The sequence below is a fragment of the Epinephelus lanceolatus genome, chromosome 12 (assembly GCF_041903045.1).
Source record: "Epinephelus lanceolatus isolate andai-2023 chromosome 12, ASM4190304v1, whole genome shotgun sequence".
NCBI lineage: Eukaryota > Metazoa > Chordata > Actinopteri > Perciformes > Serranidae > Epinephelus > Epinephelus lanceolatus.
In genome coordinates this window covers 45,199,628-45,227,577 of record NC_135745.1, presented here as the reverse complement: position 1 = coordinate 45,227,577, position 27,950 = coordinate 45,199,628, and the positions used below count along the sequence as shown (strand labels likewise).

Below are 27,950 nucleotides of genomic sequence, written 5' to 3'. Positions count from 1 at the left end.
TCAATATGAATATTGATTAAAGATCAGATGCTTCAGTGAGGAAACAGCAGCTTCTTTATTGAGCCATAAACCTCAGGAAATAAAAACAATCAATCAACAGAAACATCAGTGTCACTGTACGGAGGCTGCAGAGGGCCAAATCAACACCTTCACTTATTAACCACAAATATCAAACAGTTTTTATTGATTATGGATTGATTAAGGTGAAATGTCCCAGGTGAGCTGACATCATGTGACACAGTTATTCTTCATATCACCAGCTTCAGAAAATAAAAATATGCAAATCAGGCAGAATCTCATTAAATATTCAGATTTTCAGACGTTTCTTAAACAGAAATCTGATTGTTGGATGAAATCAGGTTCAAATTTCTGATTTCGTTTTGTTGCCAAATCTGAGTCAAAGATTTTTACTGAGAGACTTCAGGATGTTTTAATCAGAAAACACTGTCCACAGATTTATGTTAAAAAAATGATGTTTAAAGTTACAAACTGTTTTATGAATCGGGCTGTGAATGAAAAACAAACCTTCAGGATACAGACATGATGTCAACCTGGACAGTCTGGAGGAAGTGATGTCACAGCTGCTGCGGTGGAGATTATGAGTAAAAAACGTGGAGAGTAAAACTGATTATTCATGGAGCAAAAATGAAACCCTACCTGACACCATGCCACACTGAATCACTCACATTCAGACAGTTATCTTTCGTATCGTAAGTTTTCTGAAGCGCTGGCTTTAAATATGCAGATGATGTGACTGAATACTGACTTCTTGCATTTCTGAGCTCAGATGAATACAAATCTTTCACGTGAGGCATCTCCTCTGTCACAAACTTTCTGAGTTATCTGGCACGTTCAGCCACATGTCAAGGCCACGTGACATTTCCAGGAGTTCAAAACTATTCCAGGAATTTTCAAGACTATAAAAAAATCCCACCTGACGTTTAACAAACATCAGATTCAAACTCTGACAAGACGCGGGGAGGAAATGAAGACCCATACGTGATGGTGAACTGGAATCACCACATAAATAAGTCACAGTAACGCCAGGTCCAGACCGCACGCCATGTTTGTCTGCTCCTACAGGCTCTGTGTCAGATCAGGTGACTGAAGTCATAAAATCTGTCTGTGACTTGGCCGACAGACATGACGGACTACATGTTTGTCATCAGATTATTCTCGTCCTATTATTATTATTATTATTATTATTATTATTACTAACTCAGTCTCTGTGTCTGTTCATGTTCCAGCTGAACTGTGACTGTAGTGACATAAAAGCTGTCACCAGATGGGCGGAGCTACATTTGAAGTACTGCATGAAAACTATGGGTGCGTCCCAAGTCTCTTATTTTTATAGTGCTACTGCTAGCTCCTCGCTTGAACCGGAAGTCGTTCGAGGTCCGCCATCTTCTAGGCCGTCCCAAGTCTCTTATTTGTGCAGCGAGGAGCTAGCGCTAGGAGCTAGCAGCAAGCTTTAAGCAGCTACGAGCTAGGATGGTCGAGAGGTTCCTAACAGGAAGTCTTTTTCAGCTTGAGGCCATGACGTATAAATACCCGCCCCCTACATCTGTGTCATTTGAACGAGATGGCGGAGAAACAGCGCAAGTGTACCCGTTACATGCATTCTTTGCAATGAAACGCTGTAATTCACATGCCTACGTGACTACAAAGAGTAACGTTGATGATATTTCGTGCAAGACTGTCATGTTGTAATTAAGTTTATTTCATTCACAATCCGTTGCGTTGTTCAGCGGACTGTCGGTGATGTGTGGCTGTTAAATGTGCAGCTGCTCATGTCCAGAACCACACACACACACACACACACACACACACACACACACATTTGCCCATCATTAATTGTCCTGCATGTCATGTGAGTGGAATAATGTTTAATAGCTTGTAGGTGATATTAATTATTAATATTAATATTAATTAATATTATTACTTTCATGTTGTTGTAAGCTACTGTCATTACCGTCTGTCCTGCATCTCTCTCTGTCTCACTGTATCATACAGATTACTGTTAATTTATTATGTTGATCTGTTCTGTACGACATCTATTGCACGTCTGTCCGTCCTGGAAGAGGGATCCCTCCTCAGTTGCTCTTCCTGAGCTTTCTACCGTTTTTTTTCCCCATTAAAGGGTTTTTTGGGGAGTTTTTCCTGATCAGCTGTGAGGGTCATAAGGACAGAGGGATGTCGTATGCTGTAAAGCCCTGTGAGGCAAATTGTGATTTGTGATATTGGGCTTTATAAATAAAATTGAATTGATTGAGGCAGACTGACAGGTCTGATGTCGTCACTCAGCAGCTGACTTGTTGAATGATGGCGAGTGGATTTAATAATAGTGATAATAATAATGATAATGATGCTCATCACAGTGACAGTGGCAGGGCTACAGACCGTTCTGTAATTGTGACAAACTTCAGCAAATGTCTCAATAACAATGGTAATACATGCAAAAGTGTGTGACCAAAGTCATGATGGTGGTGGGGGGTTACGGCTTTGATCAGCGAATATAATGGGACTTGGGATGTACGCCAAACGCTGGCTCCGTTATGCAGCAGATCCAGTTGTGCCGCCGTCATCAGGAATGGACGTCGCTTCATGTGACGCTTCAGTGGAAAGGACGTCTCATGTCTCTTAAACCGACAATGCTCGCTCATCGCTCCTAGCGCTAGCTCCTTGCATTTTTTCCTAGGTGGGAGGGGCTAAACAGCTAGCAAAGTCGGCTAGCAGTAGCACTAGCAGTAATTTAAGAGACTTGGGACGGACCCCATAACAGTCACTGAATCCTCCACAGGAAGTTCCTGCAAATGTGTCACAATAAAAGCCTTTTTATAAAATGAAGGGATTCTCTCAGCTTTTAATTTGAAACAGAAACAGGAAGTGTTGAGTGTGAGAATGATAAATGGTGTCGTGTGTTTGAGGGGAACTGCCCATTGGTCCGACCATATTAAACCCATTGTTCAGAAATCATCATGATGCCCTGTGGTTAAGGTCTGGTTAGGTTTAGACACAAAAACCACTTGGTTAGGGTCAGGAAAAGATCATGGTGTGGGTTAAAATGAAAAAGAAAGTGACACACATAAGCCGTGAGCCTGCTCCACCACAAGCCTTTCCCAGCTGACCCAGAGCCGGTCGCGGCGCACCATCAAGGCAGAAATACGCCTGCCGGGAGCCGTTCAGCACCGCGGACCGTCTGACCAATGGGCTGTTGGACCAATGACATGGACCCATGTTTGAGATGCAGCTGGTAGCCTCTGCAGCTGTGCTGAGTAAAGGCCCAGACACTTTCTGTGAGTTTGATTCCTTTATATCCTCCATTATGAAGAAAGAACATTCTTTGCTAGCTTGATGCTAATGGCAGTACTCAGCGGGTTGATAAAGTGCCTCTGCTGTTTCCTTTTTACTCTGTGTGCTAACGTCCCTACAGGAAATATCTAAAAGGCTGGGCTGTTGTTGTCCTACAGTTTCCATGGCAACAGTTCGCTCTGTGTTCCTATTGGTCAAAGTGACGGCTGTGACGGGAGAAGTCGTGGAGGACAAAAAGAAAATCAAACATGCTAGACTTTCTGTTTGGACGTCATGAGGCGCCCCAGACGTGGTGTCACTTGTTGTCTGCTATGACACACCACCAGATGAAACCATGGATTATTGTTCATGATCCAGCCGACACCGTACGACACTGTGTCAGGCTGTAATTGTGCAGTCTGAACCTGAAATTACAGTTTCCATCCATGTCAGTGAAAACATGGATGCTTCACACACAGAAGATCTATACAATCAGCACAGTTTCAAGATTAGAGTCACCAATTCAGTATCTGACCAAATGTCTCCCCTTCTGTTCCTGAGATATGACGTTAAAACATGATGATGTCACAGTCAAGCTGACCTTTGACCACAAAATTCTCATCAGTTTATTCTTCAGTCTGAGTGGATGTTTGTGCCAAATCTGAAAAAAAAAAAATTAAAAAATACCTCAAGTTATTCTTGAGATATCCCGTTCACAAGGACGGGACGTATGGACGGACAGACTACCTGAAATATAATTCCTCTGCTCTTAGATTTCAGCGGTGGAGATGGATAAAAACACGCCACACATGTCAGAGCTGCGTTACGTCATCAGCTACAAAAAAATTAATCTGCTGTGTTGTTACATCACATGGACGATTCTCCACCAAAAGATTTCACTACAACTAAAGTCCAAAACTTTCAGGGATTTTTACTAACTCGATGACTTTCCAGGTTTTCCCTGACTGTGGGAACTCTGTGTCGAGTGTGTCTCTGCAGCCTCCGATAAACATCACGCCTGATTGGAATTAACATTTGTTCTCACTCAAGGATGTTTCCTCAGGCGCCGCCATCAGACTGACAGGAAGTAACCTTTACCATGCTGATCTTTAGTTTCACTCTGTGTTCAGGACACTGAAACCTTGGTGACATGACAGGAAATGAGGGTCTGATGACATCAGCATCAGGACAGAGTTTTAATACTGCCACACGGATCAGCACAGTTTCCATCAGCTGCGTCTCATCTTATTATGGTCTGTCAGAGACGTGGACATTCAGCAGGACAAAGACATAAGCCTCCACGGCGGGGCGCCGCAGAACTCCTTCTCTCTGATGTACGTCCATAACGAAACAAGAATCCAGTGACAGTGTGATCGTTGATCTGATCGTCAGTCAGCTCACTGAGACGACACGTCATCAATCTGACATCACACCTGGCGCCCTTTGTCTCCTGTCATCACTGTTAGCATCTTAACATCTATCAGAGCACCAACCACATTTATCACTTCCTCCATTGTCATAATAAAGGCCTTTACACAGCCGGGGGCGTGGCCAATAAACAACGCCGAAAGGCAAAATACTCGCCTGCGAATGTTTTGTTTCTAAACTCTTCAGCTCGCTGCTCCAGGCAGACAATGCCAATGTTACAGCGCAGTGTTTGTTGGTTGATTTGGGGACAGTCACGTGTCTGATAGCTCACTCATCCTGTTGTTAAACATCCCGCCAAATGATACTTCCTGTTTGTTATGAACTTTGACTCTTGCTAACATGACTTTAGCTCTGTGGCTAACAGCTGGGCCAAATGGTTCTACGAGCTGACGATCTACAGATAACTTCCGTTACACGTTGTATCTGAGGTTTGTCCTATTCACTGGACCGTTGAACAATGTTTCCATTGCATAAGAACCTCACAGGGTGTAATGACTGTTCCAGGTATTAGTCAGACCCTCAGGTGTTAGTGGGGAAACCGAATTATGGCTTAATTACAAAAAGCATGAAAATATAACTGAATATAACTTTTATTTCTTTGGAAAGTGGGCGTGGTTTAAGACGGACAACTCTGAGGTGTCCATCATCAGAACTGAACGGACTCTGTGAGCATGTCTTATATAATAGTGTAAATGGAAACGATAGAGGATCCAGACCTGAGCCCTGAGGAACCCCACAAGTGATAACTGACAGTGTTAACGGGATGATCATGTGTCAGCAGCTGTCCGCTAACATTTTAGCATAAGCTCTGTTGTGTTTAAACACCCTTCCTCTGTTGGACAGTTTCCGCCTCCACGTCGGACATTAACCCCTGACTACAGACACCTCCGAGGACATTAACCCCTGACTACAGACACCTCCGAGGACATTAACTCCTGACTACAGACACCTCCGAGGACATTAACTCCTGACTACAGACACCTCCGAGGACATTAACTCCTGATCACAGACACTTCGGAGGACATTAACTCCTGACTACAGACACCTCCGAGGACATTAACCCCTAACTACAGACACCTCCGGGGACATTAACCCCTAACTACAGACACCTCGGAGGACATTAACCCCTAACTACAGACACCTCCGAGGACATTAACCCCTGACTACAGACACCTCCGAGGACATTAACTCCTGACTACAGACACCTCCGAGGACATTAACTCCTGATCACAGACACCTCCGAGGACATTAACCCCTAACTACAGACACCTCGGAGGACATTAACCCCTAACTACAGACACCTCTGAGGACATTAACCCCTGACTACAGACACCTCAGAGGACATTAACTCCTGACTACAGACATCTCCGAGGACATTAACTCCTGACTACAGACACCTCGGAGGACATTAACCCCTAACTACAGACACCTCGGAGGACATTAACCCCTAACTACAGACACCTCCGAGGACATTAACTCCTGACTACAGACACCTCCGAGGACATTAACACCTGATCACAGACACCTCGGAGGACATTAACCCCTAACTACAGACACCTCGGAGGACATTAACTCCTGACTACAGACACCTCCGAGGACATTAACTCCTGACTACAGACACCTCGGAGGACATTAACCCCTAACTACAGACACCTCGGAGGACATTTACTCCTGACTACAGACACCTCGGAGGACATTAACTCCTGACTACAGACACCTCCGAGGACATTAACTCCTGATCACAGACACCTCGGAGGACATTAACTCCTGATCACAGACACCTCCGAGGACATTAACTCCTGATCACAGACACCTCCGAGGACATTAACTCGTGATCACAGACACCTCGGAGGACATTAACTCCTGACTACAGACACCTCGGAGGACATTAACTCCTGACTACAGACACCTCAGAGGACATTAACTCCTGACTACAGACACCTCCGAGGACATTAACTCCTGACTACAGACACCTCCGAGGACATTAACTCCTGATCACAGACACCTCCGAGGACATTAACTCCTGACTACAGACACCTCGGAAGACATTAACTCCTGACTACAGACACCTCGGAGGACATTAACTCCTGACTACAGACACCTCAGAGGACATTAACTCCTGACTACAGACACCTCCGAGGACATTAACTCCTGACTACAGACACCTCCGAGGACATTAACTCCTGATCACAGACACCTCCGAGGACATTAACTCCTGACTACAGACACCTCGGAAGACATTAACTCCTGACTACAGACACCTCTGAGGACATTAACTCCTGATCACAGACACCTCCGAGGACATGAACCCCTGATCACAGACACCTCGGAGGACATTAACCCCTAACTACAGACACCTCGGAGGACATTAACTCCTGACTACAGACACCTCAGAGGACATTAACTCCTGACTACAGACACCTCCGAGGACATTAACCCCTGACTACAGACACCTCCGAGGACATTAACTCCTGATCACAGACACCTCCGAGGACATTAACTCCTGACTACAGACACCTCGGAGGACATTAACTCCTGACTACAGACACCTCGGAGGACATTAACTCTGATCACAGACACCTTGGAGGACATTAACTCGTGATCACAGACACCTCGGAGGACATTAACTCCTGACTACAGACACCTCCGAGGACATTAATACCTGATCACAGACACCTCCGAGGACATTAACCCCTGACTACAGACACCTCGGAGGACATTAACCCCTAACTACAGACACCTCGGAGGACATTAACTCCTGACTACAGACACCTCCGAGGAACATTAACTCCTGACTACAGACACCTCCGAGGACATTAACCCCTAACTACAGACACCTCCGAGGACATTAACTCCTGAGTACAGACACCTCGGAGGACATTAGCTCCTGACTACAGACACCTCCGAGGACATTAACTCCTGATCACAGACACCTCCGAGGACATTAACTCCTGACTACAGACACCTCGGAAGACATTAACTCCTGACTACAGACACTTCCGAGGACATTAACTCCTGATCACAGACACCTCCGAGGACATGAACCCCTGATCACAGACACCTCGGAGGACATTAACCCCTAACTACAGACACCTCGGAGGACATTAACTCCTGACTACAGACACCTCCGAGGACATTAACTCCTGACTACAGACACCTCCGAGGACATTAACTCCTGACTACAGACACCTCCGAGGACATTAACTCCTGATCACAGACACCTCAGAGGACATTAACTCCTGACTACAGACACCTCCGAGGACATTAACTCCTGACTACAGACAACTCCGAGGACATTAACTCCTGATCATAGACAACTCTGAGGACATTAACTCCTGACTACAGACACCTCGGAAGACATTAACTCCTGACTACAGACACCTCCGAGGACATGAACCCCTGATCACAGACACCTCGGAGGACATTAACTCCTAACTACAGACACCTCGGAGGACATTAACTCCTGACTACAGACACCTCAGAGGACATTAACTCCTGACTACAGACACCTCCGAGGACATTAACTCCTGATCACAGACACCTCCGAGGACATTAACTCCTGACTACAGACACCTCCGAGGACATTAACTCCTGACTACAGACACCTCCGAGGACATTAACTCCTGACTACAGACACCTCAGAGGACATTAACTCCTGACTACAGACACCTCCGAGGACATTAACTCCTGATCACAGACACCTCCGAGGACATTAACTCCTGACTACAGACACCTCAGAGGACATTAACTCCTGATCACAGACACCTCGGAGGACATTAACTCGTGATCACAGACACCTCGGAGGACATTAACTCCTGATCACAGACACCTCGGAGGACATTAACTCCTGACTACAGACACCTCAGAGGACATTAACTCCTGATCACAGACACCTCGGAGGACATTAACTCGTGATCACAGACACCGTGGAGGACATTAACTCATGATCACAGACACCGTGGAGGACATTAACTCCTGACTACAGACACCTCGGAGGACATTAACTCCTGACTACAGACACCTCCGAGGACATTAACTCCTGACTACAGACACCTCGGAGGACATTAACTCCTGACTACAGACACCTCCGAGGACATTAACTCCTGACTACAGACACCTCGGAGGACATTAACTCCTGACTACAGACACCTCAGAGGACATTAACTTGTGAAACGGTGATGTGTGAGCATCAGTGTGAACGAGCGTCAGTGTGAACGAGCGTCAGTGTGAACGAGCGTCCCCGCTGTGTGAAGGCCTGATGAACACTGCTCACACTGAACTGATGAAACGCAGCAGAAGGAAACACTCAGACGTACCCTTCAAAATAAAAGCTGACAGGAGGAGCGGGGGAGAGGGTCTCTGATCAATAAGCACTTGTCTTGTTTCAAGTCAGCAGCTTTGTTCTGAGAGGAAATGACTTCCTGTTTTGGTCCTTTCAGTATAAAATCAATATTCAACATTAATCAGTCAACACGCTCGCTAATTGCACAACGCTAGCAGCCGCAGGCTAGCTCTACTTTTTTCCCATAATCCCACAGGCCCAGCATCAGTGTGCAGGTCTGAGCCTGGCCGTCGTACCGATAAAGCTCAGTGAGCGCCAGCGGAGGGCGCCGGCTCGCCGCTTGCAGTTGTCAGTAACGTGTCAATCCTCTGCCTCTGATTGGAGGGTTTAGGCGGGCTGCAGGGGGATGCAGCCGACCCCGACCCCCCCCTCATGGCAGACCATGGGCGCCATGAAGGTCCAGCGGTTGGTGTCGGGGTTGTACATCTCCACGGAGCTGAGGTTGGACTGTCCGTCATATCCGCCCACCGCGTACAGACGTCCAGACGTAGAGACCAGTGACACTCTGCTGCGCCGTGTGTTCATGGCCACCAGGAGGCTCCACTGCCCCGATGCTGCACTGAACACCTCCGCCCCACTCAGGAAACCCGAGCCATCGTAACCTCCTGCCACGTACATGTGACTGCCCAGAGCCGCCGCCCCATGTCGGCAACGCTTGTTCATCATCGGCTCCGCCTGGTGCCAACGGTTAGTGTGGTGGTTGTAGTACTCCATCTGCAGGACGGGAGGGGGAGTGCAACAAATACTACAGTTATATATTTTTAGTTTAAATACATTTACTCATTTATATTAAGATATCTTTATATACTACAGTAAACGTGTGTATCAGTGGCAGCTGCTGGTCTTTCAAACAGGGGAGGCTCACTTTAAGTTTACATCATAACATGTGTCATATTTTAGCGAGGCAGTAACTTATAAAAGGAACATTTAATTCAAGCTGTTTTTCAACCACACTCATGACATAGAACCACAGCAACACACACCTCAACGATTTTCAGATGGTTTAAACTCCTGAACTGTACAAACAGTGAAAATGAGCTATATGTTTTATGGAAACACTCTGTCAGAAGACAGGGGTCGCCAATGCCGGTGTGTATTTCCAAAGCGCTGTCAATCACAAAGGGGTTCAGCCTTTTAGACAATTCCTCCAATCATTATGCAGACACCAAGCGTCCTCTCCTGCCTACCGCTCCATTAGGTCCCAGGGAAGCTGAGCCTTTATCCAATGAGCATCTCTCTTTGCTGCATGAAAAAAACCTGCTCAGCGCTGTCTCATAGAAATGCTTGGACGTTCCGCGTCCACTGTGCTGGACAGGGAGGTCGTGTTTGAAAACTGGTGACAAACAGCTGACGTTTGAACATCATAGTCATGATGTGAAATGCATCCTAGGGCACGTGTAATGCAATAGTGCATATTTGACCATTTCTTCTATGAAATTTTAGCTGAAGTTCAGCCTCCCTTGTTGTCTCAGAGCAATTGCCCCTGATGTGTTTGTGTATGCTGTCCGTACATGCAGTGTGTTTATGGAGCAGGCTGACATCATCATGACGATATTATAGGAAATATATACTGTGAAGCTGTGATGTTGAAACTTTAATGTTCTTCTCCGGAGCCTTTGTGCTCCACTGTCTCTCAGATTAACTCATATCACAGCGGTGCCTGGACAGCGTGACGTGTGTGGTTGTGCTGCTGCCGTGGTCCTGCCAGATGCCTCCTGCTGCTGCTGCCATCATTAGTCATTAGTCATACTTCTACTGTTATTATACACATATGACTATTGTCACACATGTATACTGCCAGATATTAATACATACTTTCAACATATTGTACCACAGTAGCCAGAACTATAACTATAATATTATTACTTTCATTAATGTTGTTGTAAGCTACTGTCATTACCTGCATCTCTCTCTCTCTCTCAATCAATCAATTTTATTTATAAAGCCCAATATCACAAATCACAATTTGCCTCACAGGGCTTTACAGCATACGACATCCCTCTGTCCTTATGACCCTCACAGCTGATCAGGAAAAACTCCCCAAAAAACCCTTTAACAGGGAAAAAACAGTAGAAACCTCAGGAAGAGCAACTGAGGAGGGATCCCTCTTCCAGGACGGACAGATGTGCAATAGATGTCGTACAGAACAGATCAACATAATAAATTAACAGTAATCCATATGACACAATGAGACAGAGAGAGAGAGACAGAGAGAGAGACAGAGAGAGAGAGAGATGCAGGTAATGACAGTAGGTTACAACAACATTATTGAAAGTAATAATATTATAGTTCTGTCTCATTGTGTCATATGGATTACTGTTAATTTATTATGTTGATCTGTTCTGTACGACATCTATTGCACGTCTGTCCGTCCTGGAAGAGGGATCCCTCCTCAGTTGCTCTTCCTGAGGTTTCTACCGTTTTTTCCCTGTTAAAGGGTTTTTTGGGGAGTTTTTCCTGATCAGCTGTGAGGGTCATAAGGACAGAGGGATGTTGTATGCTGTAAAGCCCTGTGAGGCAAATTGTGATTTGTGATATTGGGCTTTATAAATAAAATTGATTGATTGATTGATGTGTGTGAAGGAGTGTGTGAACGAGTGTGTGAAGGAGTGTGTGAATGCGTGTGAATGAGTGTGTGAACGAGTGTGAATGAGTGTGTGAACATGTGTGAATGAGTGTGTGAACGAGTGTGTGAATCCGTGTGAATGAGTGTGTGAACATGTGTGAATGAGTGTGTGAACGAGTGTGTGAATGCGTGTGAATGTGTGTGTGAATGTGTGTGAATGCGTGTGTGAACGAGTGTGTGAATGCGTGTGAATGAGTGTGTGAATGTGTGTGAATGCATGTGTGAACGAGTGTGTGAATGTGTGTGAACAAGTGTGTGAACGTGTGTGAATCCGTATGAACAAGTGTGTGAATGTGTGTGAATGAGTGTGTGAACATGTGTGAATGAGCGTGTGAACGAGTGTGTGAAACCGTGTGAACGAGTGTGTGAATGTGTGTGAATGTGTGTGAATGAGTGTGTGAACGAGTGTGTGAACAAGTGTGAATGAGTGTGTGAATCCGTGTGAACGTGTGTGTGAACAAGTGTGAATGAGTGTGTGAATCCGTGTGAACGAGTGTGTGAATGCGTGTGAATGAGTGTGTGAACGAGTGTGTGAATGAGTGTGTGAACGTGAGTGTGAATGCGTGTGAATGAGTGTGTGAACGTGTGAACGAGTGTGTGAATGAGTGTGAAGCCGTGTGAATGAGTGTGTGAATGTGTGTGAACGTGTGTGTGAATGAGTGTGGGAATGAGTGTGTGAACGAGTGTGTGAACGTGAATGTGAATGAGTGTGAATGAGTGTGTGAATGCGTGTGAATGAGTGTGTGAACGTGAGTGTGAATGCGTGTGTGAACGTGTGTGTGTGAATGCGTGTGAACGAGTGTGTGAATGCGTGTGAATGTGTGTGTGAACGTGTGTGAACGAGTGTGTGAATGAATGTGAATGAGTGTGAACGTGTGTGTGAATGCGTGAGTGTGTGTGAACGTGTGTGTGAATGTGTGTGTGAACGTGTGTGAACGTGTGTGAACAAGTGTGAATGAGTGTGTGAACGTGAGTGTGAATGCGTGTGAGTGTGTGAACGAGTGTGTGAACGAGTGTGAATGAGTGTGTGAACGTGAGTGTGAATGAGTGTGTGAACGAGTGTGAATGAGTGTGTGAATGCGTGTGAATGTGTATGTGAATGCGTGTGTGAACGTGTATCAACAAGTGTGTGAAAGTTTGTGTGAATGAATGAGTGTGTGAACGTGTGTGTGAACGTGTATCAACAAGTGTGTGAAAGTTTGTGTGAATGAATGAGTGTGTGAACGTGTGGTGTTAAAGCACTCTGATTGGTAAGTAAACTCTGAAGGTGCAGCTTCATTGATCACCCTGACTGCAGGAGTTTATCGTGTCCACGTGTTTCTGTGATCGACACTCACAATAACTGATCAGCTGTATTGATCTGTGACAACAATCACAACTCACCGTGTTGAAGATCTGTAAACCATCATGGCCGCCAGAGACAAAGATACGTCCGTCAAACACCGTCACACCTGCAGCACTGCGACTCACACTCATCTCTGTCATCAGCGTCCACCTGCATAACAGCGAGGTCGTATTATGTTCATATACACACCTACAGGTTTTAACGACATCTACGGAGGGTGGGGCCCCTGGGTGACACTGGGTTAGGGCCCATGGGTGACACTGGGTCGGGGCCCGTGGGTGACACTGGGTCGGGGCCCATGGATGACACTGGGTCAGGGCCCGTGGGTGACACTGGGTCGGGGCCCATGGTTGACACTGGGTCGGGGCCCATGGGTGACACTGGGTCGGGGCCCCTGCTGTCAGGTGACTCACCTGTCGGTCTCTGGAGAGTAACACTCTACAGAGTTTAGAGATGATTTTCCGTCGTAGCCGCCGCAGACGTAGATGTGTCCATCAATCACAACCGTTCCCATGGCACTGAAGAAGACAACTTGTTATTCACACTGTGCTGTTTCAGTGCATTGATTAGAGTTGTGATAAATATTGATCAGAGTATTGATCTGCGCATCAGTCGGGGTGCTGACCTGCGCTGGCTGTTCATGCTCGACACGCGTGTCCAGCTGTCTGTCTCGGGATTGTAAACCTCCACTGTGCTGAGTCGTGATTGGCCGTCGTATCCACCGATGGCGTACAGCAACCCATTAACGACAGCCACACCCACTCTGCTGCGAGCCGTCCTCATTGGCTGACATCGCTCCCAGAAGTTCCCGATTGGATCAAACACTTCCACCACGTTTAACGAGTCACCTGAAGAAAGACACTGTCAGCTGAGGACCAATCAAATATCTGCAGTGACATCACACTAGCTGTGATTGGTCAGTCTGAACTGAACCTCGGAGTACATCACCACCCACTTCTGTCACCAACCAATCAGCAGCCTCCTCAGCTGTAGGAAGACTTTCAAAATGAGAGTCCTGTTATCATGACTGAGCTTCTGGTGTCAGTCTGAATTGGATTTTCACAATAAAAGCTCAGTTATTCCAAGTTCAACAGGAGGATGTTTGTCTTCATTACTGGGATTCTAAGGCCAATCACGACTCAGCTCTTGAGACAGATTGACAGGTGAGTGGTGTACCTGAGCTGTTAAGTCCTCCCACAGCGTAGATAAGTCCTGTGATGGACGTGCAGCACCTCTGTCTGGTCTTAAAGGCGGGCAGGTGAGGGCGACGCTCTGGCATCAGGTGGAAATCTTTGGCTTCATCCACTAGATCTCTGACAGGAAACGGGAAACACCGCATTTTTAGTTTCTGAAACATTCTCACTCTTTTCTTTCAACACTTTCAGTCAATAACAAGGAGCGAGCATGAGTGACATCATCATCACCATCACCATCATCATCACCATCATCGTCGTCTCACCTGCATTTATGGCAGCAGCGTACAAGTTCGTCCTGCTGGACTCGGTCTGACAGGAACTGAGGTCGACAGAGAGGAAGTCTGATCTTTGACAGCAGCTCCGGCAGGAGAGACTCCCTCAGGTCCCGGTCATGATGAACCCAGGCCAGCACCGCCTCAAACACCTGAACAGGTACCACATATTCAACACACCTCAGACAACTGAACAGGTACCACATATTCAACACACCTCAGACACCTGAACAGGTACGACACATTTAACATGCCTCAGACAACTGAACAGGTACCACATATTCAACACACCTCAGACAACTGAACAGGTACGACACATTTAACATGCCTCAGACAACTGAACAGGTACCACACATTCAACACACCTCAGACAACTGAACAGGTACCACATATTCAACACACCTCAGACACCTGAACAGGTACGACACATTTAACATGCCTCAGACACCTTCACAGGTACCACACATTCAACACACCTCAGACAACTGAACAGGTACCACACATTCAACACACCTCAGACACCTGAACAGGTACGACACATTCAACATGCCTCAGACACCTTCACAGGTACCACACATTCAACACACCTCAGACACCTTCACAGGTACGACACATTCGACATGCCTCAGACACCTGCACAGGTACCACACATTCAACACACCTCAGACACCTGAACAGGTACGACACATTCAACATGCCTCAGACACCTGAACAGGTACCACACATTCAACACACCTCAGACACCTGAACAGGTACCACACATTCAACACACCTCAGACACCTGAACAGGTACCACACATTCGACATGCCTCAGACACCTGCACAGGTACCACACATTCAACACACCTCAGACACCTGAACAGGTACGACACATTCGACATGCCTCAGACACCTTCACAGGTACGACACATTCGACATGCCTCAGACACCTGAACAGGTACGACACATTCGACATGCCTCAGACACCTGCACAGGTACCACACATTCAACACACCTCAGACACCTGAACAGGTACGACACATTCGACATGCCTCAGACACCTGCACAGGTACCACACATTCAACACACCTCAGACACCTGAACAGGTACGACACATTTAACATGCCTCAGACACCTTCACAGGTACGACACATTCGACATGCCTCAGACACCTGCACAGGTACCACACAATCAACACACCTCAGACACCTGAACAGGTACGACACATTCGACATGCCTCAGACACCTGAACAGGTACCACACATTTAACATGCCTCAGACACCTGCACAGGTATCACACAATCAACACACCTCAGACACCTGAACAGGTACGACACATTTAACATGCCTCAGACACCTTCACAGGTACGACACATTCGACATGCCTCAGACACCTTCACAGGTACGACACATTCAACACACCTCAGACACCTGAACAGGTACCACACATTCGACACACCTCAGACACCTGAACATGTACAACACATTCGACATGCCTCAGACACCTTCACAGGTACCACACATTCAACACACCTCAGACACCTTCACAGGTACCACACATTCGACACACCTCAGACACCTGAACATGTACGACACATTCGACATGCCTCAGACACCTGAACAGGTACCACACATTCAACACACCTCAGACACCTGAACATGTACAACACATTCGACATGCCTCAGACACCTTCACAGGTGCCACACATTCAACACACCTCAGACACCTGAACAGGTACCACACATTCGACACACCTCAGACACCTGAACATGTACGACACATTCGACATGCCTCAGACACCTTCACAGGTACCACACATTCAACACACCTCAGACACCTGAACAGGTACCACACATTCAACACACCTCAGACACCTGAACAGGTACCACACAATCAACACACCTCAGACACCTTCACAGGTACCACACATTCAACACACCTCAGACACCTGAACATGTACAACACATTCAACACGCCTCAGACACCTTCACAGGTATCACACAATCAACACACCTCAGACACCTGAACATGTACAACACATTCAACACACCTCAGACACCTTCACAGGTACCACACATTCGACACACCTCAGACACCTGAACATGTACGACACATTCGACATGCCTCAGACACCTGAACAGGTACCACACATTCAACACACCTCAGACACCTGAACATGTACAACACATTCGACATGCCTCAGACACCTTCACAGGTGCCACACATTCAACACACCTCAGACACCTGAACAGGTACCACACATTCGACACACCTCAGACACCTGAACATGTACGACACATTCGACATGCCTCAGACACCTTCACAGGTACCACACATTCAACACACCTCAGACACCTGAACAGGTACCACACATTCGACATGCCTCAGACACCTGCACAGGTACCACACATTCAACACACCTCAGACACCTGAACAGGTACCACACAATCAACACACCTCAGACACCTTCACAGGTACCACACATTCAACACACCTCAGACACCTGAACATGTACAACACATTCAACACGCCTCAGACACCTTCACAGGTATCACACAATCAACACACCTCAGACACCTGAACAGATACGACACATTCAACAGGTGTGTTTGTCTCTTGTGGTCTCAGGTGTCTCACCTGTTCCTCTGCTTTGATGTTGAGCTCGTCACAGCCCACCAGCTCCAGCACCTCCTCCGTCCTCAGACCCAGAAACTCGTCGGACACAGAAACTTCCACAAAGTGCTGATGGAGGAAGGTGTTGGCTGAGTCGTACAGAGTCGTGCACATCATGGTCTCTGCAAACTGACGCACGCCAAGACAGTTCTTTGGATGTAACCTGGACACCACAGACAGACAGAGAGACAGACAGACACTTCCATCAGTTTTCAGATCTTGTTTCTGAGTGTGAGGGTTTGATGTGTCGGCCATATTTTACAGAGTCTCATGAATTAAACTAAACTGACACTTTAAGGATTCAGAGGGTACTGAGCGTGTGCGGTGGCGTGTAACTAACCTCTCCTGCAGGAAGGAGCAGCAGGCATCTTTCACATTCTGCAGCTGCAGGAAGCTGGAGCCAATCAGAAGAGCCTGAACGTTCTGCTGGTCGATGGCAACATGGCCGCTGTACGCAAAGTTGATCAGAGCCTCCAGGGCGCTGCAGGGAGACAGGGACTGGTTACACTGGTTTCAGACTGGTCTCTGGTTAAACTGGTCTCAAACTGGTCTATGGTTACCTGGGGTCCATGCCCTGCATCAGGATCTCGTCCTGTTTACACTCGACCATGTCGTTGGTGAACATGGCGTGGAAGTATGGGATGGAGGCCGCCAACACGATCCGGTGAGCACTGAACTTATGATCCCCGACCTGCAGAGAGAATGACACAACGTTATCATAGTGTTCTCACCTGTTACCTGGGCGTGGGTGGGGTCTGCATCTTCATACCTTCCTGACAGGTTACTGGAGTGTGTGACAGGATTTATGGTAAAAATAAAAACATCAGAGCTGTGACAGGAGTCGCTGCATCATGTGACGTGTGACGCCGTTTCATCTGCACGGCGGTGTTTACACAGGTGGTTCACTACGTTTGTCCCAGAGCTGAATGAACTCCCCGTCAGGAGCAGAGGCGTGTTTCTATTTCACCTTTGCTCCTTTAACATTATCTTCACCACTCACAACCGCCATCATTCTCAGCTCAGCTGCCTGTTCGACCAGTGCACACTGACCTCTGGTGGTTCAGCTGTAAACTACAACATGTCATCTTCATACAGCGTCTGTGTATCAGCGATCACAGTATCACAGCGAGAGGACGAGACGAACGCCTGTGTTTATACAGGACAGAAAATGATAACTTCTAAATACCTTCAGTCCACCCTGATACTGAACAAGACCACTGCTCACCTGACTGTGTTTTATATACTGAACACACCTGCTCACCTGACTGTGTTTTATATACTGAACACACCTGCTCACCTGACTGTGTTTTATATACTGAACACACCTGCTCACCTGACTGTGTTTTATATACTGAACACACCTGCTCACCTGACTGTGTTTTATATACTGAACACACCTGCTCACCTGACTGTGTTTTATGTACTGAACACACCTGCTCACCTAACTGTGTTTTATATACTGAACACTCCTGCTCACCTAACTGTGTTTTATATACTGAACACACCTGCTCACCTGACTGTGTTTTATGTACTGAACACACCTGCTCACCTGACTGTGTTTTATGTACTGAACACACCTGCTCACCTGACTGTGTTTTATATACTGAACACACCTGCTCACCTAACTGTGTTTTATATACTGAACACACCTGCTCACCTAACTGTGTTTTATGTTCTGAACACACCTGCTCACCTGACTGTGTTTTATGTACTGAACACACCTGCTCACCTGACTGTGTTTTATATACTGAACACACCTGCTCACCTGACTGTGTTTTATGTACTGAACACACCTGCTCACTTGACTGTGTTGTGTGTTGTTGGTTTTACGTCATCAGCTGCAGACTCAGCAGGTTGAATTCAGGGTCATAAGAGGATTAACCTGCAGGGTGATGTTGCTGCAGCGCTGTGTACAGGTCAGTTTACTGACAGTGAAGGCATCATCTCAGGTCATGTGATCAGAGTGTCATACATGTTAGAAATAACCCCTGGCTGTGATGGTTCATGTTCTCACACTGAGCTGTTTCGATCAGTACGGTGACGCTCGGAGCACCAGTCCCACCTGGAAACTTTGAGCCATGCACAGTTAGCAACATGTGCTGAGGTTAGCACAACATCTGATTGGCTGACAGTCAGTCACACTACGGAGAGAGCCAATGAAATGACAGGTCTGGAGGACCCGCCTCCGGGCTCAGGACTACCTGCAACATGATCTGGTCACTCCTTTTTTTCATCATAATAACCATACATATAGTTTATATTTTCTATAAATATTCAATGACCGCCCTGTGGTTGTATGACTCCGCCCACCAGTCCGCCCTGTGGTTGTATGACTCCGCCCACCAATCCGCCCTGTGGTTGTATGACTCCGCCCACCAGCCTACCCTGTGGTTGTATGACTCCGCCCACCAGCCCGCCCTGTGGTTGTATGACTCCGCCCACCAGTCCACCCTGTGGTTGTATGACTCCACCCACCAGTCCACCCTGTGGTTGTATGACTCCGCCCACCAGCCAACCCTGTGGTTGTATGACTCCGCCCACCAGCCCGCCCTGTGGTTGTATGACGTGGACTGGTGGGTGGAGTCATACAGTCGTATGACTCCGCCCACCAGTCCACCCTGTGGTTGTATGACTCCACCCACCAGTCCACCCTGTGGTTGTATGACTCCGCCCACCAGTCCACTCTGTGGTTGTATGACTCCGCCCACCAGTCCACCCTGTGGTTGTATGACTCCGCCCACCAGTCCACCCTGTGGTTGTATGACTCCGCCCACCAGTCCACCCTGTGGTTGTATGACTCCGCCCACCAGTCCACCCTGTGGTTGTATGACTCCACCCACCAGTCCACCCTGTGGTTGTATGACTCCGCCCACCAGTCCACCCTGTGGTTGTATGACTCCGCCCACCAGCCCACCCTGTGGTTGTATGACTCCGCCCACCAGTCCACCCTGTGGTTGTATGACTCCGCCCACCAGCCCGCCCTGTGGTTGTATGACTCCGCCCACCAGTCCACCCTGTGGTTGTATGACTCCACCCACCAGTCCACCCTGTGGTTGTATGACTCCGCCCACCAGTCCAGTGTCTCTGACAGTCTCCATCCATGTCAGTGAAAACATGGATGCTTCACACACAGAAGATCTATACAATCAGCACAGTTTCAAGATTAGAGTCACCAATTCAGTATCTGACCAAATGTCTCCCCTTCTGTTCCTGAGATATGACGTTAAAACATGATGATGTCACAGTCAAGCTGACCTTTGACCACAAAATTCTCATCAGTTTATTCTTCAGTCTGAGAGGACGTTTGTGCCAAATTTAAAGAAATTCCCCCGAGGCGTTCATAAGATATTGTGTTCAAAAGGATGGGACAGACAGACAACCTGAGGACGGATCTGTCCTCTATGTCTCTTCCTGAGGTTAAAGGGTTTTTCCTGATCAGCTGTGAGGGTCCAAAGGACAGAGGGTTGAGGTCTGCTGTAAAACCTCTGACACACACACACACACAGATATATATACATAAACATATATATGTGTGTATATATATATACACACACATATATATACATATACATATACATATATATATACAGTACAGGCCAAAAGTTTGGACACACCTTCTCATTCAATGCGTTTTCTTTATTTTCATGACTATTTACATTGTAGATTCTCACTGAAGGCATCAAAACTATGAATGAACACATGTGGAGTTATGTACTTAACAAAAAAAGGTGAAATAACTGAAAACATGTTTTATATTCTAGTTTCTTCAAAATAGCCACCCTTTGCTCTGATTACTGCTTTGCACACTCTTGGCATTCTCTCCATGAGCTTCAAGAGGTAGTCACCTGAAATGGTTTCCACTTCACAGGTGTGCCTTATCAGGGTTAATTAGTGGAATTTCTTGCTTTATCAATTGGGTTGGGACCATCAGTTGTGTTGTGCAGAAGTCAGGTTAATACACAGCCGACAGCCCTATTGGACAACTGTTAAAATTCATATTATGGCAAGAACCAATCAACTAACTAAAGAAAAACCAGTGGCCATCATTACTTTAAGAAATGAAGGTCAGTCAGTCCGGAAAATTGCAAAAACTTTAAATGTGTCCCCAAGTGGAGTCGCAAAAACCATCAAGCGCTACAACCAAACTGGCACACATGAGGACCGACCCAGGAAAGGAAGACCAAGAGTCACCTCTGCTTCTGAGGATAAGTTCATCCGAGTCACCAGCGTCAGAAATGGCAAGTTAACAGCACCTCAGATCAGAGACCAGATGAATGCCACACAGAGTTCTAGCAGCAGACCCATCTCTAGAACAACTGTTAAGAGGAGACTGCGCCAATCAGGCCTTCATGGTCAAATAGCTGCTAGGAAACCACTGCTAAGGAGAGGCAACAAGCAGAAGAGATTTGTTTGGGCCAAGAAACACAAGGAATGGACATTAGACCAGTGGAAATCTGTGCTTTGGTCTGATGAGTCCAAATTTGAGATCTTTGGTTCCAACCGCCGTGTCTTTGTGAGACGCAGAAAAGGTGAACGGATGGATTCCACATGCCTGGTTCCCACTGTGAAGCATGGAGGAGGAGGTGTGATGGTGTGGGGGTGTTTTGCTGGTGACACTGTTGGGGATTTATTCAAAATTGAAGGCACACTGAACCAGCATGGCTACCACAGCATCCTGAGGCGACATGCCATCCCATCCGGTTTGCGTTTAGTTGGACGATCATTTATTTTTCAACAGGACAATGACCCCAAACACACCTCCAGGCTGTGTAAGGGCTATTTGACCAAGAAGGAGAGTGATGGAGTGCTGCGGCAGATGACCTGGCCTCCACAGTCACCGGACCTGAACCCAATCCAGATGGTTTGGGGTGAGCTGGACCGCAGAGTGAAGGCAAAGGGGCCAACAAGTGCTAAACACCTCTGGGAACTCCTTCAAGACTGTTGGAAAACCATTTCAGGTGACTACCTCTTGAAGCTCATGGAGAGAATGCCAAGAGTGTGCAAAGCAGTAATCAGAGCAAAGGGTGGCTATTTTGAAGAAACTAGAATAAAAAACATGTTTTCAGTTATTTCACCTTTTTTTGTTAAGTACATAACTCCACATGTGTTCATTCATAGTTTTGATGCCTTCAGTGAGAATCTACAATGTAAATAGTCATGAAAATAAAGAAAACGCATTGAATGAGAAGGTGTGTCCAAACTTTTGGCCTGTACTGTATATATATATGTACACTGAACAAAAATATAAACGCAACATTTTTGTTTTTGCTCCCATTTTTCATGAGCTGAACTCAAAGATCTAAAACATTTTCTATACACACAAAAGACCATTTCCCTCAAATATTGTTCACAAATCTGTCTAAATCTGTGTTAGTGAGCACTTCTCCTTTGCTGAGATAATCCATCCCACATCACAGGTGTGGCATATCAAGATGCTGATTAGACAGCATGATTATTGCACAGGTGTGCCTTAGGCTGGCCACAATAAAAGGCCACTCTGAAATGTGCAGTTTTGCTTTATTGGGGGGGTCTGGGGGGGGGGGTCAGAAAACCAGTCAGTATCTGGTGTGACCACCATTTGCCTCATGCAGTGCAACACATCTCCTTCGCATAGAGTTGATCAGGTTGTTGATTGTGTCCTGTGGAATGTTGGTCCACTCCTCTTCAATGGCTGTGCGAAGTTGCTGGATATTGGCAGGAACTGGAACATGCTGTCGTATACGCCGATCCAGAGCATCCCAAACATGTACAATGGGTGACATGTCCGGTGAGTATGCTGGCCATGCAAGAACTGGGATGTTTTCAGCTTCCAGGAATTGTGTACAGATCCTTGCAACATGGGGCCGTGCATTATCATGCTGCAACATGAGATGATGGTCGTGGATGAATGGCACAACAATGGGCCTCAGGATCTCGTCACGGTATCTCTGTGCATTCAAAATGCCATCAATAAAATGCACCTGTGTGCGTTGTCCATAACATACGCCTGCTCATACCATAACCCCACCACCACCATGGGCCAACTCCATCCACAAAGTTGACATCAGCAAACCGCTCACCCACACGACGCCGCACACACTCTCTGCCATCTGCCCTGAACAGTGAAAACCGGGATTCATCCGTGAAGAAAACACCTCTCCAACGTGCCAGACGCCATCGAATCTGAGCATTTGCCCACTCAAGTTGGTTACAATGACGAACTGCAGTCAGGTCGAGACCCTGATGATGACGACGAGCATGCAGATGAGCTTCCCTGAGACGGTTTCTGACAGTTTGTGCAGAAATTCTTTGGTTATGCAGCAGCTGTCTGGGTGGCTGGTCTCAGACGATCTTGGAGGTGAACATGCTGGATGTGGAGGTCCTGGGCTCGTGTGGTTACACGTGGTCTGCGGTTGTGAGGCCAGTTGGATGTACTGCCAAATTGTCTGAAACGCCTTTGGAGACAGCTTATGGTAGAGAAATGAACATTCAATTCACGAGCAACAGCTCTGGTGGACATTCCTGCAGTCAGCATGCTAATTGCACGCTCCCTCAAAACTTGCGACATCTGTGGCGTTGTGCTGTGTGATAAAACTGAACATTTCAGAGTGACCTTTTATTGTGGCCAGCCTAAGGCACACCTGTGCAATAATCATGCTGTCTAATCAGCATCTTGATATGCCACACCTGTGAGGTGGGATGGATTATCTCGGCAAAGGAGAAGTGCTCACTAACACAGATTTAGACAGATCTGTGAACAATATTTGAGGGAAATGGTCTTTTGTGTGTATAGAAAATGTTTTAGATCTTTGAGTTCAGCTCATGAAAAATGGGAGCAAAAACAAAAGTGTTGCGTTTATATTTTTGTTCAGTGTATGTATACATGTATGTATATATATATATATATATATATATATATATATATATATATATATATATATATGTATATATTAGGCCTGAGATCAAATTGTATATTGGCGATTGGAGGGTTGGCAGGCGATTTGCTGGATATCAAGTCGATTGTGGAAAAAAAAAAAAAAAAAAAAAAGAGCGCTCTACCGTGCATTAAGAGATGTTTTTTGGGGAAATACATGACTGTCAGAGAAGCCCCGTTTACAAACAGACCTACAATCCATCTCCTCTCCCTTCTCAGCGGAGGATGACCTGTCAGCCCTGCACTGACAGTGACAGGGCGCATCTCTTTGATCCGAAGTGACACAGAGCGTTTGCTCATGCTCCGGGGTCATTCAATAGAGTAATTGCAAATAAATATTGTTTTAATGTGTAACTGTTGAAATGTTCACAAGGGCTTTCATAAAGTCCTACAATGTTGCAGCACTGCCGCCTTTGCAGGTTAAAAGTTAATGACAGCGACTTGAAATGAGGAGGAGCAACACGTCTCCGGCTTGTCGACACCGCTGTGCTGACAAGCCGGAGATGCTCACTTGTGCATGTGATGTAAAATATTAAAATAACGTCATTATAATACAAAAAATATAAAAATGCGGTGGCGTTTTTCTTTGCAACCAAAGCCACAGCAGCGTCAGTGTTGGCTGCCATGCTGACTGGTAGTGATCAACGCAAGACATGTGCCAAGGCCGTAACCCCCCGCCCCCCTTGGCGATTTAATTGTGTATTGGCAATCTAGAGCAATGACAATCCACAATATGAAATTTCGAGGCAATCGCACAGCCCTAATATATAGATATATAATGACTTCATTGATACACCACGTTCAGGATAGATTAATGTCATGTGGCTTTTCAACAGCTCGTATGGGGATTCTGACATAATACTTGCATCATCATGTGTACAGATCCACGGGCATATAGCCCACATGTAATGTCACTGTAGGACTGCTGTACATCAAATGACCAGCAGATGTCAGTACTCCTAAATGAGCTGTTAGAAGGGGCTTCATCACACCATCACTACAGCTGTCCTGTCACACACACAGTGTCAGCACTGTTCCTACCTGTCCTGTCACACACACAGTGTCAGCACTGTTCCTACCTGTGCTTTCACACACACAGTGTCAGCACCGTTCCTACCTGTCCTGTCACACACACAGTGTCAGCACTGTTCCTACCTGTCCTGTCACACACACAGTGTCAGCACTGTTCCTACCTGTCCTGTCACACACACAGTGTCAGCACTGTTCCTACCTGTGCTTTCATACACACAGTGTCAGCACTGTTCCTACCTGTCCTGTCACACACACAGTGTCAGCACTGTTCCTACCTGTCCTGTCACACACACAGTGTCAGCACTGTTCCTACCTGTCCTGTCACACACACAGTGTCAGCACTGTTCCTACCTGTGCTTTCACACACACAGTGTCAGCACTGTTCCTACCTGTCCTGTCACACACACAGTGTCAGCACCGTTCCTACCTGTCCTGTCACACACACAGTGTCAGCACTGTTCCTACCTGTCCTGTCACACACACAGTGTCAGCACTGTTCCTACCTGTGCTTTCACACACACAGTGTCAGCACTGTTCCTACCTGTCCTGTCACACACACAGTGTCAGCACTGTTCCTACCTGTGCTTTCATACACACAGTGTCAGCACTGTTCCTACCTGTGCTTTCACACACACAGTGTCAGCACTGTTCCTACCTGTGCTTTCATACACACAGTGTCAGCACTGTTCCTACCTGTCCTGTCACACACACAGTGTCAGCACCGTTCCTACCTGTCCTGTCACACACACAGTGTCAGCACTGTTCCTACCTGTCCTGTCACACACACAGTGTCAGCACTGTTCCTACCTGTCCTGTCACACACACAGTGTCAGCACTGTTCCTACCTGTCCTGTCACACACACAGTGTCAGCACTGTTCCTACCTGTCCTGTCACACACACAGTGTCAGCACTGTTCCTACCTGTGCTTTCACACACACAGTGTCAGCACTGTTCCTACCTGTGCTGACACCTCACAGGTGTGATGTCTCTGCTCCTCGCCCCTTTAATACAGGACGGGTGAGACAGAGTGATGGCGTGACATTGCCACCTTGACAGGGCGCAGTAAAAACGTGTGATGTTTGCAGGTGTTTGATGACTCGTCTTCATGGGTCACAACATGAATCTCATCTCAGGAAATCACTCACAGCTGAGTCACATGACATCACCTTCATGCCGATCAATCTTTACTTCCTGGTCTGCTGAAAGACTGTGACGATAAGTTCAATCGATAACCTCATCACACCCACAGCTGGAAGGTAACTGAGTACATTTACTCGAGTACTGTGCCTCACTACACATGTAGAGTACCTGTACCACCCAACAGTCAATATCAAAGTCACACACACACACACACACACACGCACAGTATAACAGTCCTCAGAGTTCAACATGTACAGCTGGAAACGTAGCTACACCTCAGTGCAGCTTCATCCAACACACACTTTACTTCAGTCTGTTGAGAGTATTTGTGTACTTTTACTTCAGTCTGCTGAGAGTACTAGTGTACTTTTACTTCAATCCGCTGATAGTACTTGTGTACTTTTACTTCAGGCTGCTGAGAGTACTTGTGTACTTTTACTTCAATCTGCTGAGAGTACTAGTGTACTTTTACTTCAATCTGCTGATAGTACTTGTGTACTTTTACTTCAGGCTGCTGAGAGTACTTGTGTACTTTTACTTTTCCCAAATTCAGATACTTTTACTGCAGTACAGGTTGGAAGGCAGTACTTTTGCGTGCAGTGAAGTATTTTTACAATGTGGTGTTGGTACTTTTACTGCTGCTGGTAATACACACTTTTACTTGTAGCAGAGTACTTGTACACGGTGGTACTTTTACTGCAGTAACGTATCTAAGTATTTGTCTCTTCACTGTCAACGGAAGCAGAGAGTTCCCATCACCTGTCAGCCTGTAACCTGAGCAGCAGCTCAGAGGTGCAAAGTAGGACCCACTCTGGGTTTAAAACACCGGAAACACCTGCTGTCTGATCACCATGACAACGTGACAGGGTCTCAGGTGTTTCCGGTGTGCGGCGGGTCAAAGGTCAGCTGACTTAGCTTTAATGAATCTGTATGACGTTTTAATAATCCGCTGTTAGCTTGTGTTAGCATGTTGTTAGCTCGGCTAGCTGCTAGCTGCTAGCCTGCAGGCTAACTGGAGCCTCGAGCGCCGTCAGTTTTACCTTGAGCGTGACATCACAGAGTTTACCCTGACGTCGGATCTCCTCCATGACGACATAGCCTCGTGCCGGCAGGTCGTGCACTGAGAAGTGAACTAAATCCTCGAGCTCTTCGCACAGAACGTCTCCCATCGTCGGCACGAGCGGCGGAGCGGCGCGGACTGAGCCCAGCGAGCCGCCGTACAACACCGACACATCCGGTCACCGCCTTCAAAATAAAACTCACCGTCTTGTCAATTTTATTCCTACAGCATATTTCATACGTCAAACATGAACTCAATGTTTTCAAAATACATCATACATGATCAACATAAAACATCATAGAAGATAATAAATCATTACATGTATTAATCAAAATAAGAAGATAAATATCATGATTCTTTACTAACACTAATAGTAATAACACTAATGAGTAAAACAAATAAAAACCGAAGTACAAGCTTGTGAAAAAAGATCCGTTTTAAGTTTTTAAAAAGAGAGCAGTGTTGGAGCAGACCGGAAGTCACGTGGAGGACTCAGAGAGCAGCACCATGATGAGCTGATGACAGGTATCACTTCAGACCATAGACATATATACATGTATATATGTCTATGGTTCAGACCTCCTCAGGTCATTTCTTACATTCAGACAATTATTTTAAATATTAAAACTTTATTAAATTGTTTGTTTAAAT

The 27,950-nt window shown here is 46.5% G+C and overlaps 1 protein-coding gene across 2 annotated transcripts; it reads right to left on the bottom strand.

Moving 5' to 3' along the window:
• Positions 1 to 36: 36 nt before the first annotated feature.
• klhl18 (kelch-like family member 18) lies at positions 37 to 27,452 on the bottom strand. Of its 2 annotated transcripts, XR_013492476.1 has the most exons (11): positions 27,280 to 27,452; positions 17,714 to 17,844; positions 17,494 to 17,634; positions 17,118 to 17,316; positions 14,492 to 14,652; positions 14,209 to 14,345; positions 13,658 to 13,880; positions 13,446 to 13,550; positions 13,071 to 13,182; positions 5,701 to 9,775; positions 37 to 5,668 (listed from the first exon to the last, which is right to left on the bottom strand). XR_013492476.1 is itself a non-coding variant. In XM_033650995.2 (10 exons), the coding sequence occupies exons 1-10, from the start codon at positions 27,406 to 27,408 to the stop codon at positions 9,389 to 9,391; spliced, it is 1,725 nt and encodes a 574-aa protein (XP_033506886.2). In that variant the 5' UTR covers positions 27,409 to 27,452; the 3' UTR covers positions 37 to 9,388. The 2 variants fall into 2 exon arrangements, 1 of the variants encoding a protein (XP_033506886.2); XM_033650995.2 differs by having other exon boundaries at positions 37 to 9,775.
• Positions 27,453 to 27,950: the final 498 nt, after the last annotated feature.